Genomic DNA, 15,039 nt, shown 5'->3' with positions numbered 1-15,039 from the left:
ATTCAAAATGGAGGCTACCACACACAACACGTGGTTGTAATTAACAGGACACGTCCCTCATTTTCATCTTGAAATCCAAATTAGTTTCAGGGTGGGACCTGACCATCATTTCCTGTTTGTACTTGATATCTAACCATATTATGTATCCAGCAAAGGCCTTACCTCCCGTTTCTCCCTCCTTCTCAGATAACACAAGCCTGGGCACAGTCATTTCTTCCCTGGTGGCTCCTGGTCTTCCTCCATTTGTTAAACTGACAGCCCCCTGCCTCTTTGGATCATCTCACCTTCCCGGTCCCTCCTGGTCACACCTGTCTTCTGCAGGATTCTTTTCTTACCTAGCCACTGTGAGGCAGTTTCAGGAAACACCACTAAGTCCAGGTGAGACCCATTTTAAATCGTACTGTAAGCTCCACCAAGGGAGGAGAACCAAAGTCTGTGAGGAAGCCAACAGGATTCTAATTAGGTCCTAATTCAAATTAAATTTAGACATGAAAGAAAGTGCACAGATAAAAGGACATTAGCTTGAATGAAGAAAAAAAATAGTCCATGACAAGTGGAAGATTTGACAATTGCGAGGCAAACCACCTAAGATTTCACACAGGAGTTCAAAATCGAGGAGCGAGCATAGAGAGGGCCATGTACGCTGAAGCTCAGCTCTGGCTGACTTAGGGAATTAGTGGGAGCGAGCGTCCGTTCTAACAAGTGCCAGCTGTGAACATGACGTATGGACTTAGACACAAGAAGGTCAGGATAATTAAAATGGAGTGGAAATTCTGAGTTTCCTCCGTGTTCTCAGCAGCAGCCTTGGGTTTTATGGCGAATTACCCATTATCAGAAATGCTTTGCTGGGGAGAAATAACACCAAAATTGGTGCCTCTTAACAAAATATAAAATGTCACTATAAGAGTCTAAAATAACACTTAAATTCAGATGGTGAGAATCTAAGAATAATACTCTAACTGACAATAAAATATATGTAAGTTTCTAATTCACTAGGAAGCCCCCCTACAGAGACTTAGTTTTTAAACATACAGGCATTTATAGAGTCATGTACGTGCAGGAACTTAGGAATGCTAATGCAAGCTTCCTACAAAAACTTCTGTGTACCTGTGGAGAAAAAACAAAACCTGAAGAATTCAAAACACAGCTTGCCCGCCCCCACCTTTGGAATGGATACATTTTTTTTTTTTTAGCCAAGTTTTTTATTTCTGCCCTTAGCAAGGTAGATGATTACTATGTAACCATGTATCATATGGACTTGCTTGACTTTAGAAAAGGAAGATGATTTGCATAGGACCCATTTACATAATGCAAATAAGCTTTTGTTCTCTGTGGAATCTGAACCGTGCCAAGGAGTGGGCACGAGTCAGGGATGTGCTGTATGGCCTCGTGTGCCACTCAAAAACAGTGCTTCATGGTACCACCCAGCCCAGGCAGAAACTGCGAACGTCTGTTACTTCCTAATGAAGTTTTAACACTGATGACAGGTATCCGAATAAAATACAGCATTGCCAAATGCCAGGACACACTGTGAGGTCAGACGCAGGAAGGATGGTTTACTATCTGGACACGGATGGGAACTTAAAGAGCAACCTGGATGCAGAGACCTTAGAGGACCATCCCTTAGCCCTCTTGCCCTTCAGATCCGCCACACGGTAACTCGCTCAACAAAGGAAAATGGGTTTTTCCTTACTTAATCTTCTTACATCAGCTGAATCAATGTTCTGACCGAGAAAGTGAATCCTTCCCAGGATTCTAACGCTCTGTCCTTCACATACACCTAGGAGCACACATTTTAAAAAAATGGTTTATTGTACATCTTTGCATTTCTTAAGGCATGAACAATGTAAAGATGGGATGGGTTTCCGGAAGCATCACGTCTATTTTGACGAGGCTGGTACAAGCACACCACATCCAAAAACACTTCGGGTCTGAACTAACCGACCGCTCCGGCCCAGGAGCTCTAAGGTAGGGGATGACGCTTTCAGCCAGCAGACCAAACGTGTAGCAGTACCGTCATCTTACACGCCCCGATCCGCGTGAAGCACCGGTTACAGTGTGATCTTCTTGACCAACTCTTCCGCCTTTGGATTTTATACTCCCTTCTGTCAGTCTGCTTTCCGAGGAGGGCATGGGTTTTCTTTTCTTTTCTCTTTTAATTGTGTTTTTTTTTTTTTTTAAGGAATATGGTTGCAGCAAAACAGAAAGGATCCAAAAGTGGTTAGGAGCCTTGTCTAATGCACTTTTGAAAATCCATTATAAAGATGAATAGAAAAGCAAATGGGAGGTTTTCAGTAGACCCAGAAACCACGCGCAGCTATAAGAAACGTAATTGTGCATAGTTATTTATTCATCCGGAGTGTGGTATGGTAGCTACCTCTACGCCTCCAGTTTACCACAGCACAGGGCTCTCTACTTTGCTAAACCCAGGGTCCTTCCGAAGCTCCCAGTAGGTGTCATTAGAAACCCAGGCTTCTCTTTGATTTGCATCAATTACTTTTCTGTGGAAATATGAAAACCAACATTAGACACAAATTACATCAAGGTCAGATGAGAACTCAACTCTCTCATATATATATTATGCACACACACATATATATATAAAATATATACAGTACAGTATATAATATAGTTAGTGTGCTATCTGCCAACAATTGATAAGCTAGCAATGTCTGGCCAGAAATAACTAAACTGTTGTCATTAAATGATTGAAATGAAATCAAAAAGGAAAAGATGAAGGGCAGGAACTAATTATCTCTAATTACCTCTGGGTAAGGAGAGACAGGATGGAGGCCCAAACACGGCTCTGTAAGTACTGTAAGGAAGAGCTTCCTCCCAGGAACTATAGAAATCTAAGTTACATAAATCTTTAGATTCAGTATCAGAAGTTGCAAAAGCCTTTATGATACCCATGTCTGAAGGGCACACTGCAGCTCTGAAGGTCACACTACAGACCTCTGAAGGTCACACTGTAGCCCTGAATACACACTGCAGACCTGAAGGTCACACTGCAGCCCTGAGGGAACACTGCAGACCTGAAGGTCACACTGCAGCCCTGAGGGAACACTGCAGACCTGAAGGTCACACTGCCCACCTGAAGGGCACACCGCAGACCTCTGAAGGACACACCACAGACCTCTGAAGGACACACTCCAGACCTGAAGGTCACACTCCAGACCCCTGAAGGTCACACTGCAGCCCTGAGGGCACACTGCAGACCTGAATACACACTGCCCGCCTGAAGGGCACACCACAGACCTCTGAAGGACACACTCCAGACCTGAAGGGCACACCGCAGACCTCTGAAGGACACACTCCAGACCTGAAGGGCACACTGCAGACCTCTGAAGGACACACTCCAGACCTGAAGGGCACACTGTAGCCCTGAATACACACTGCAGCCCTGAATACACACTGCAGCCCTGAATACACACTGCAGCTCTGAATACACACTGCAGCTCTGAATACACACTACAGCTCTGAAGGGCACACTGCCGCCCTGAAGGGCACACTGCAGCCCTGAAGAGCACACTGAAACCCTGAAGGGCACACTGCAGCCCTAGGGCACACTTCTGCCCTTAAGGGCACACTGCCACCCTGAATGCACACTGCAGCCCTAGGGCACACTGCAGCTCTGAAGAGCATACTGCAGCCCTGAATGCACACTGCAGCCCCGAAGGGAACACTGCAGACTTCTGAATGGCAAGTCTGCACTTCCGCCACAGGATGATCATGAGATGACAGCTCTAATGGGGAGGGTGTTGCCCTGAGCTTTTCTGTGCATGCTCAGGAGGATGACTGATGATGGATCTGGAAACTACAGTCATCTCCATGATGTTTATATAATCCTTTAAATAGTCCTGTAGCAATCCTCTTTGATCCTGCCACAGTGGGGCTAAATATGAGCAGAAACAAGCTCCATGTTACAGAAATAAAATTAAATCCTAATGAAGTCACGGTGCCCTTGGAGGTAGAATCCCAACCACTGCTGCCTGAGGAGAGGTTCTGCCACTCCAAAGGGTCCTGATGAGGGAACAATGCCCTTTGGTGAGCTCCTCTCTATCTCTCTGCCCACAGAGAGAAAGGACCCACTGAGAAGAACTGCTGATTATGGCAAGTAACTTTTACACACACAAGATCCGATTCAGCATTTCCCTGTCCAGCGTAAAGTTACCCAAATCAGTTTAAGTCCTTGGATGTGCTGCAACCTTCTTTTTCTCATGGTCTGTTACAAATTTTTAGTAAAACATGAACTTGCTGTGGGAACGGCTGACTTACTTAAAAAATTTTGGTATATGTTCAAGGTTGTTTTCCTCCATGTACCGTCTTCGGGATCTTTGGAGTTCCTCAACTCTTTGTTTCTCTGCGGCAGCGGCTTCTAAGTTTCCCTCTTCCAGAAATCTAAGAGGAATACAGTTGATATCCCAATGTTAGCATCTTTTAGAAGAAAAAATACTGGCATAAAATTACCTGCTGAGAATATGACATCCTGAACAGCAGTGACATTGCTGCTGCCCCTTCACCCTGTCCCAGGCCATATGTCCACACTCTGTCCACCAATTAAAATAGTTTCCATACGTGTGGATTAAATCACTACATTCAGGACCACAGTGGTATGATAAGGGGGCAGGCGAGTGGTTTGGCACTGAACACTTCTCTGTGTTGTCTAGAGTTCTACAACTTCAGATGGTTCTCTGGAGAATGACAGTCCAGGGTAAGAGCCACATGAAGTCACAGGCTGGTTTCTTCTTTGTGCATCCTAGTGCCAAATGTGTTAGTTCAAGGCTGTGGGTGCTGGATGGTGACCAGCTGTTCTCTATTCAGAGACAGACTGAGAGGCAAGAGCTTTCCTTTTTTACTGGGGAACATCAGGTATGAAAAAGAAGGTATCCTGAGACACAACTGAGAAGGTGAACACGGACCCAGTGATGATCTGTGAATGTTTACATGTGTGGCTGGCATGTGGACAGGAGCTTGCTAAACATACACAAGGCCCTCGGATGGATTGCCACCAGCACACACACACACACACACACACACACACACACACCCTTACATTTCAAAACAAGGGCAAAGGAGAGTAGGCACATACAATATATGTTGCACAGGGTTAATTGATGAAATTAAATGTTAATCAGTGAGACACACATTCTGGGAGGACCATAAACTGCAATTTTTAGTGGAGAATCATATGTAGAATAGAATGAAGTAAAAGTCATACCATAACATTTTAGGAGGGGAAAAAACCTCCACACGTACATGGGAAACAGAGAACCGCTGTGTGATGGAATGCAGGTGACATAGAGAAATTTGGGGAAATGAATTCTGTAGAAGTGGACATCATGATCACATAAAAAGAACAAAAAATGATGAATTCGGTAGTTTGAGTACAATGCCACAGCCTCTGGGACTAAGGTATGGGACTAAGTTTCAGTCAGGTCACCTCCAGGTATTCCTGTCACTCCAAGGACACTCCATGTTACAGGGCAGTGTGTGTAAGGAGGTCAAAACCATAGGGCAAGGCACGATTTGCTAGTGACCAGCTGTGTGTTCAGACATTTGGTAACTGAACAGAAGGTTCCGGCCACTGTCCAGTAAGTTTCTGTTACAACGTCCCTACAAATGCCAATTTGCCCAGGGTAAGAACTTGGGTATTTCTGAGTGAATACGGGGATGAAAGAATGCATGAAGAGCGAACAAGCAATGGAGAGAAGAGTCCCAACGACCTCTGACACCATGACGTCATCTAGGATGGAGCAGAAACCCTGCAGCGACCCTGACCTTTGATCTGGCCGGAATCGGGCATCCGTGGGAGGAAGGAGGTCCTTCAGCACAGGATCCAACTCGTTGAGCTCCACAGCAAACCTCGTGAAGCCGTAGTACAGCTCATAGTTGGTTGGCAGGGAACCTGGAGAGAGGCAGAGAGCAGCTCTGAGTGTTCGAGGCAGGCGGCAAGGGGAGGAGCCCACTCCACTCATCAGGAAGAGCACTTAACATGAGCCCAGCTTCCAAATGGGCTTATAACTCATGAACACAACATCATGGTTTCCTTTTGAGTAATTGAACTGTTGCTAATTTGCTAGGTGATACAGTTTATGTTGACTGTCAGAATTGAGAGATTAACACACTTAATAAAACGCTGCCTTTAAATAAAACCTTGCATTACGTTAATAGTCTTTGTTGGCCGAACACAGAATTTTCCTCTCACATATTCAATTAGGTAACTAAAGACCAGGTTAGTTAATACCAACGTCGAAATTTCACGAGTAGCTCCTCTCATGGACTTCCTCATTTAAAAGATGCAGACGGAAATTTTATTAGTAGTTGTTTAAAACGTTTAAAAATTATTTTTAAATTTGTTGTTTTGTGTGTGTGTGTGTGTGTGTGTGTGTGTGTGTGAGAGAGAGAGAGAGAGAGAGAGAGAGAGAGAGAGAGAGAGAGAGAGAGGAGAGACACACCTATTCTTGGCATTTTTCTTTGGCTCAGTTTTGTCTGTTCTCATCAAACCTTATTTTTTTTTTTAATGTAAAGGTGTCTCAGGGAAATATGATGCGTGTGTGCAGATACCCATAGAGTCCAGAAGAGAATGTGGGAACCCTTGAGGTTGGAGGTGTAGACAGTTACAGGCAGTTGTGAGCAACCCCCCCATGGATACTGGGAATGATCCCAGTCCTCTGGAGAAGCAGCATGTACTCTTAACCGCTGAGTCATCTCTCCAGCCCCAGTGATTTCTTTTACTACCATGTGGATTTCAGGGGTTGAACTCAGTCTTGGCAGGAGGGAACTTCTTCAGAGCCCTTTCATTTTATTCCATCCTAACAATTTACACAAACACACACACACACACAGGCAGACAGACACACACACACACATTTTGAGCTATAGCAAGTGTGTAGAGGTCAGAGGACAAAAGACGATTTGTAGGACTCAACTCAGGCTGTTAGGTTTGGGGGCGAGCACCTTTAACCTGCTGCCCTCTTGCCAGCCCCGAGAGCCATCCATCTATCTGTTGAGGCATCCATCCATCCATCCACCCACCCCCTGGCCCACCCACCAACCCATCCCTCCAGCAACCCACCCGCCTGCCGTACTTTCCCTTCCACCCTTTTTTTTCCCTAACAGCTCACCTTGCTGTCCAGGCTGATCGTGAACTCCTGAGTTCTAGCAACCCTCCTATTTCAGGGTACCAAGTGTGAGGACCACAGACATCCACCATCGCCCCAGGCAGTGAGTAAGACACTTGCTTGGTACCCAGAACCTCACTTATGCTAGAAAGTGCACCACCACTGCTTTACACCCCAACCTCATATTCATGCTTATCAGTGCATTCTAAGGTGGAATCTGTGTTTGCTTTGCTTGCTGAAGTAGTCCAGCCTCCTAGAACAAGGCTGGTGCATGGCCAATACTCAGTAAGTAGTTACTAACAACAGATGAACTAGCCACTCTACCTGCAGGAATTTTCTTTTATTCTGTTTTTGTTTTTTTGAGACAGGGTTTCTCTGTATAGCTCTGGATGTCCTGGAACTCACAACTCACAGAAATCCACCTGCCTCTGCCTCTTGAGTGCTGGGATTAAAAGCATGCGCCCCCATGCCCGGCACTATCAGGAAATTTATAAACATTTAAAACAGTGGCTTAGGAAACCAAAAACTAGTTTTTTTTACAGTTTATTAATTTTATTTGAAAAATTTTCATACAACATTTTGATTATATTCTTTGGATTGTGACAGTCCTCACAAGACCTGCACAGGTTCAAACCAGACAAAAATCTCAGCACTGAAAGAAGGAACTGGCCACAATGTCCTGTCAGTCTGCCTTCTTCTCTGTAGGGGGTGGGATCCTTAATACTATTTTTAAAAGTTGGAGAGCACTTAACAAATTCCAATGGAAATAGATGTCACGTGGAGAATTTTTTGGCCACTTACACTTTATTTTCCTTTACATGCTAATGTAGTGCCTGGCTGTGCTGATGTCTTTGGTGATGTGCCAGCATGTGGCAGCTTTTCTGCCTATGTAAAAAAGCTCACTTACCGTGGCAAGTTACTGAATTTAGGGTTACAGATACTATATTTCCTTTGTTTTATTTAAAAAGTAAACAAGATAAACAAGGTCTTGCTTATGTGTTTCAATTATTTAAACTCTTTGTTTAGAACACCTAGTATTTGCACATATGCATTATGTTTAAATCAATTTCCCGTGGCAGATTTGAACAGGTCAGTTTATGGCATGACAATGATTTGGTCCATTTGTTAATTACCAAGTATCAAATGGTGGATTTTACATATAATTTATTTGTTGGGTGTAAATATAACTGCAAGGGCCTTGAGCATTTACATGTTAGATTTCACTATCAACAGGAAATGCAAGGCAAATGCATGGTCCGCCCTCTGCTTCCTCCCTTTCGTTGTCCCCCCCCCCCCCCCCAAGCCTCCTGACCAAGAAGCTCAGGCCGGCTCACCTGGTCTCCAGATGCACTTGGCAGAGGGGGCCACCCCGCAATAGAGTCCTTCATGCCACTTCCCAAAGAGCCGGTGCACCACCTTCCCTTCCTGGTCTATCACCACGCCCTGGACTTCATTCACATTGGAGTTCCAGTAATTCACCTGGGAAACAAGCAACCCCCAGCACTTTAGTAACACCAACCTGCCCTTTCCATATGCAAACCGTTCTTTCCATTGGAAAACAGCTCAGCACATTGCACGCTCAGGGAAGGTGGCTTTTCTTGCTTCTCTATCTCAATAGCGTCTCACTAACGTAGTTTAAATTGGCATGGAACTTCCCGTGTAGCCCAGGTTGGCACAAAACTCACAGTCCTGCTACCTCAGAGTCACATGCACGTGCTGGGATTAGTGGAGTGCCACAGTAACTGGTTAGATTAGTTTCTAAGCAGGGGGTAGTCTGAGCACTGGCTTACCACAGGCAAGGCCCTGGATTTGGTTCCTAGTACCAACACACACACACACACACACACACACACACACACACACACACACACTTCTGCTCCATGCCACAGCATGATAGCATGTCAGTCTCTAGCTCCAGGCCAGTTGGTAGCTAAAGACCCCAATATTAACTCACAGGCTAGTGATTTTGTCTTTAGAATCTCTCCCTTGGCTCACGGATCTTAATGAACTTGAGGTGGACATGATATCAAAAGAATTGGCAAATGCTGTAAGGTAGTTAAACATGGTGTGTGTGTGTGTGTTGTATTTCTCCTTCAGACCAGCGTTACTCGGGGAAAGGTGCTCCAAGGGCATTTCTATCCACAACCTTTTCTCAGTAAACAAAAGCAGTACTTTCTCCTGGCCCAGTCTGGATTGCTACAGAGCAGGGTTAGATAAGTTTGGAGTGACTGTGGCTACCATCTCCATGGCTCTGCTCAATGTTTTCAAGAACTGACACCTGCATTAGAATCAGAACCCTACATACGATCACATTAATGTATTTACATTGTAATCAGGCACTAACAGAAACTAGAGAACTCGGTATAGAAATGAAATGCGTTCTAGAATTTTACTTAGTGTCCTTGTTGGCTATGTAAAAACAAGATTCCTTAAAAATAAACTTATTTCTCCTTTGACATGGTATTTCTGACTTCCACAAATCCAGAAGTTTAGATTCCTCAAGCAATCATGCTTTCTTCTCTAAAATACCCTAAGACATGACACAGGGCATATCTCCTTCAATTTCTTCCTTGGGAAGCATTCCATGTGGCCCTTCCTCTCTTGTTCTATGGCGCTTCTTACCTTAACAAACGTGAGTTTGCAGAGGCAAACACTGCTTTTGGTATTTCTAATGGTTACTTCACCATAATGCTCGATCCATCTTCTCCCACTGAGGATGTTGTGTATACACGTGGTGACTTTGTTCCACACGTAGTAATCTCCATACCTACAGAGGACACAGCACTGATCAAAAGCAGTAGACACAGATATATTACTGTTCTTACAAATGAGAATAGTCTTTGGGTAAAACTTCCTTTCCCCTCACTTCCCCTCATTCCTTAAAAACTACTGTGCAGTCATAAATATGCATGACACAACCCCTTTACTTAAGGGATAATGACGTGTTCTCTAGGGACCTAAAGCCGCTAAGTTCAACAATGCCTCTTTCGTGCTCCTCTGGGGCTAAGAGTATTCTAGGGGCATAGTGACATGTAAGCAAATACTCAGAACAGTCAAGTATCATGAAGGTTACTATCTACAAATGAGCAAAGCATACGAGGACAGAAGTGGGGGTCATCCCTAGCTTTGCAGGAACATGGAGTGATTATCAAGCGAGAGACACCAGATGAGGCTTGTGGTTTGTAGTGTGGAGGTGAGCACAGTGTATGGGGGGTGTATCTATAAGACACAAGGGCCAAGAGAACCTGGTATCTGGGGCCCTGCCATTGGTGTGCTCCAGATCACGAGGAGGGCAGGGAAGGCACTTAGTGACCTTCCAAAGGGTCTACATTTACTGGCAGGTGATGAGAGTATTTGTGGACGGATTGGAGGAAAGAAGCTTAATCAGATACACATTTGAGAACAATTACTCTCAGAATGCTATCATAGTACACTGTCATAATAAAAGCTAAGAAGATGACATTGTCATAATAAAAGTTAAGAAGACGGAGCCATTCTTTAGGAAAAAGACAGGAAGGCGAACAAGCATATCTAGGGCACAAATCCAGTGTATATTCTGGGGAATGAGGTGCAGAATTTCTGCCAAGCACTGGGATGGCACGAGCACAAATCAGATGGAAGTGTATACATTATTTTTTTTTGGTTTTTCGAGACAGGGTTTCTCTGTGGTTTTGGAGCCTGTCCTGGAACTAGCTCTTGTAGACCAGGCTGGTCTCGAACTCACAGAGATCCGCCTGCCTCTGCCTCCTAAGTGCTGGGATTAAAGGCATGCGCCACCACTGCCCAGCTGTATATTTTCAAGTACAGTTATATTTCATAATGAAATAAAATACTTCTCAGGCCCAGCTGTATGATACAGGTATTAGAGACACCAGGGAAGATGATATCCTCATGACTTTTCACTCATTGGATGTTTATCTCTTTCATCTTGCCTTTCCCCATATCCAATTCATCAGCTGGCTGGGTATGCACATGTGTGCATTCGTGTATGTGTGTATGCGTGTGTGTGTATGCATGCATGTGGAGGGTAGCCTTATGTTTTGGTCTTTGCCTTCCGCTTAGAGACAGGCTCACTCTGCTGTTTCTCCGCTGCATACTGAAGGGTGGCTGGCCTGTGTTTTCTGAGGATTCTCCCGTCTCCACCTCCTGTCTTCCCACAGCAGCGCTGGATAACAGACACTCATGCTAGGTATATGGCTTCTGGGGATTTGAACTCAGGTCCTCCTATTTGTGCAAGTGCTTTTTATATACCTAGCCATCTCTTTAGCTCCCCACCCCAGCACATCCTACCATCCAAATAGATGAAACCCAAATCAACCAGACAAGCAAAAAAAAAAAAAACAAAAAAAAAAACAAAAACAAAACAAAACAAAAACAAACAAACAAACAAAAAAACCAAACTCATATCTTTGTCCTCAACACAAACCAAGCAATTTAAAAATATTTATAGTCTATCTCTTCTAAGTCTTTTTATATAGACTATGGTATAAAAGGATTCCATCATTACTTTTTTTCTAAATAACTTAGAAATTTAAGATAGATCCTTTATCTAAGCAAGATAGATATACAGGTGAAGTTATAAACAGGATAGAAAAGAAAAGGATAAAGAGTGAGCTTGCTAACAAAAGCGTAGATTAATATGTTGGCGAGAACATGGCAGCTCTGGGCTGATCAGAAGGAGGCCAGGACAGAAGCAGGAAGCTGCTGCACACAGGCTAAGGTTATTCGTCCTTGTGGGAGACCATACTGAAAAAATCATGCTGAAGGTAACAGAGACTATGGGCATCCAGGGAAATGGACCCTTTGGACCTTCCCGCGTACCCACTTGTTCTGGGAGAGCAGAAGCCTGAGAGGGGAGGAGGGCAACCTACTTTGGAAGCGTAACATTCAGGGTTCCAACCGGCAGGATCTCCATCGACTTCCCCCAGAACTTATTTTTCCATCTGATATCTAAATGAGATAGCGAGAGGACAAAAATACAATGCTCCACGTCTGATCGGTTCTGTAAAAACTAATAGTGGTATTTTATTTTACAAAGCATTTTTCTTTTTTGCAATTCTAGCAGATACTGTACTGCTATCTAATATCACAAGGACCTGAGGACAGCCAAGGTGAAAAGACTGTGATTCTTCCCAGACTCATTGCTTATTATTTCTCCACAATCATGTTCCCCGTTTGCTTCCATTTAACGGAACAAATTCCAGAAGCCAGAATAAAATATGTACATGTGGGAGGCACTCATATATGCATATGAACACAGACCCTATGGTGCTTTAATCCCCAAACAATAATAAACACTAAGTTTCGACTAAATGATAAAAATAGTCACCATATATATCAAGCCCGAAGTATATGTAAAAGTAACTGTGGTATGGTAAATACACTGACTTACAACACATCTCCCCTGTGTGAAGAAGAACTTGGGATAAAAGGATAAAAAAGTAAACTAAAATCTTTACATAGAGATAGCGAAGATTTATGAGCACGTGGGATGAACTTAATGAACACATCTCTACGCTGGCTACGCTATAGCCCGAAGTCCAGCACTTTCTAACACATCCAAGCACTGGCTAAGACACAGCCCGAAGCCCAGCACTTCCTCTTATTCAATGGCTTTATGTATTTCACTTGGAGACTCAGATTTGCCTGCAAATCTCTAATAAGCACCTGGTCCCATCTGTATAAACTAAGGGAGCTTAGGGTTATTTTCATACAACTTCTGACTCTTGGGTATAACCAAGAATTAATTTATTTTCTTATTTTGCCATAAAGTTCAGTTACAATATCTGTCATTGTGAGCTCTCAAGTTCAGGTAATACTTCCTGTGAGCAATGAAACACCTTCCACATGCAAAGAAATATTTTACACTTAATAGCCAAGCCAGGAAATGCATCCTTTTCTCCTGGGTGGGGGCGGGGGGCTGTTGAAGCTTTATTTTAAGTAACACTGCAAAACTGTACCCCAACAATGGACCTTAATTAGGAGAGGCTTCATTGCAAAGCCTGAACTCTGAAAAGTCAAAAGACCATGAATCACTTTAGTGTTTAAACTGTTACCGCTTGGGGGAAGGGCTGTTTCAGATCTTCTATGTGTGACACCACAGGGTGCAGAAGCTCCTGTCCTTATATAAACAGTGCAAGATATTTGCATATAAAAGACTCACTGCTCTCATACACTTGAAATTATCTCTGGATTCCCTGTAAGAACTAACACAGTGCCAATCCTAAGGAAATGGTTGTCTATAGTTATTCTTAAAAGAAACCTAGTCTGTATCCGTTCCGAATAGATAGTTTTGCTGAGTGTTGCTCATCTCGGCCGGCTGACTCTACACATGCTCCTGGATGTATTGGGTTGACAGATGTCTAGACAGAGTGCCAGGGAGCATTCCTTTGGGATTAAAATCTCTGCACATGCTCCAAGAGTAAGAGGGCAACAGACACCAGCGCCACAGTATAGAGGCCCACAAGGCACGATGGGATAAGGTGAACCAGGCTGGAATGGGAAGCGCGGAGCTGATATTCCAAAGACCCAGCATCTCACTTCCAAGACAACATGGCTTCATATTAAACTGGAAAATTTAATTTCTCAAGACGATTCCTGCCAACATTGAATAATAGTCTCTGAGTTCTCAAGACAGAAATCAAACTGAGCAGTGTGCATTCTGTTGCTAGAAACTGTCCACAGGTCTTAGACATTTGACTTTCAATTGTAATTGAAATACAAACCTTGCCAGAACACAAAGTTCTTTGATTCACAGTGGCAGGCAGAAATGGGTGGATGATGGCTAACCTGGTGAGAGAGAGAGAGAGAGAGAGAGAGAGAGAGAGAGAGAGAGAGGAGAGAGAATGATGCTATTATTCCAACTTCTTTAAATGGTATTTTTTGTTTTTTGAGACAAGTTCTCATGTATCTCAGGCTGGCTTCAAATTTACAGCATTGTTAAGCCAAGCCTTGAACTCCCGATCCTGCTGCCTCCACCCAGTGCTGCGGTTACAAGCATGCACCACCACACCTAGATCACCAACAATACTGTTTCAAAAAAATAAAATCACTCTGCCCCCCAGTGAAAACTAGAGTATCCATTCTAATAATAAATTCATCTCAAATACTAAGTAAACACAGAGGTCTTACACACACACAGTGGGGGTGAGGAGGCAGTTAAATGACATGATTTTTCTCTTAACTGATAAGACAGCCTGTTCCAAATGCACAGTTATGAAAGTTCTTCTCTTTACCAAACCGTCTCTTTAACGTGGACGGCAACCTCACTTACTTGTTCTGAGAAGAACCGGAACCCCTTATCTTCTCTTATGCATTCGTAGGTCTCCCCCAGGACGGGGTTGAACGGTTTGCTTCCTGCTCTGAAGTAGGTGGAGCAGTACCCTGAGACGGCAAACGCAGCAACGAGAACCTGTGAAGACATCGAGAGTAGCGCCATGTAGGAGTCACTCAGGTGCGTTTGTCTCTACCCCTACAGACGGCACACACTCCATGTTGAGGGGGGCCGAATTGACGCCACACGTGTTTTCAATTACTTGAATCTTCATGAATACACAGGTAAGGATAAGTCAAACCACCCCGGTGAGAAGTGTCCGGCATCTGAGTTAAGCGCTCTTCGCTCATGTGTCCACCCAATTTCCTGACTATCACAGATTGATGTCAAAGGTTCTGGAAGCCAGTTTGGGAGCCATGTCCTGGGCACACCCTTAGCCCCACAGGCGGGGAGGTATGGCTGCTGGTGCTGGATAGAGCAGAGGTCAAGTTTTCCAGCCTTAGGAGTAGAGGACAAAGTACCAACAGCAAGTTGCTTTCTTAGAACTACATTCCTGGCCCACAGGACTAGCTGACAGATCAAGGCTCAGCATGCTTATACCCTCACAGGAGGTTTTAATCTCTTTGCTAACATTTAGGGGGC

At 44.1% G+C, this 15,039-nt stretch overlaps 1 protein-coding gene across 10 annotated transcripts in view; it reads right to left on the bottom strand.

The window, feature by feature from the left end:
* Nucleotides 1-1,811: 1,811 nt before the first annotated feature.
* LOC121439069 (oxysterol-binding protein-related protein 6) overlaps nucleotides 1,812-15,039 on the bottom strand; it is a 157,077-nt gene continuing 143,849 nt past the window's right edge. For all 10 annotated transcript variants that reach the window (XM_041639549.1, XM_041639551.1, XM_041639552.1 and 7 more), the window contains 8 exons: nucleotides 14,398-14,535; nucleotides 13,850-13,913; nucleotides 11,996-12,074; nucleotides 9,747-9,891; nucleotides 8,459-8,603; nucleotides 5,782-5,908; nucleotides 4,279-4,401; nucleotides 1,812-2,501 (listed from right to left, as the gene is read on the bottom strand). In XM_041639549.1, the coding sequence (XP_041495483.1) occupies nucleotides 2,393-2,501; nucleotides 4,279-4,401; nucleotides 5,782-5,908; nucleotides 8,459-8,603; nucleotides 9,747-9,891; nucleotides 11,996-12,074; nucleotides 13,850-13,913; nucleotides 14,398-14,535 (930 nt within the window). In that variant the 3' untranslated portion in view covers nucleotides 1,812-2,392. The remainder of the gene's footprint in view (nucleotides 2,502-4,278; nucleotides 4,402-5,781; nucleotides 5,909-8,458; nucleotides 8,604-9,746; nucleotides 9,892-11,995; nucleotides 12,075-13,849; nucleotides 13,914-14,397; nucleotides 14,536-15,039) is intronic.

The sequence above is a fragment of the Microtus oregoni genome, unplaced genomic scaffold (assembly GCF_018167655.1).
Source record: "Microtus oregoni isolate MIOR12 unplaced genomic scaffold, Mior012 000060F_001, whole genome shotgun sequence".
In the NCBI taxonomy this organism is placed as follows: Eukaryota; Metazoa; Chordata; class Mammalia; order Rodentia; family Cricetidae; genus Microtus; species Microtus oregoni.
Note: the sequence above shows the minus strand (reverse complement) of the source record. Positions and strands in the feature narration are given on the sequence as shown.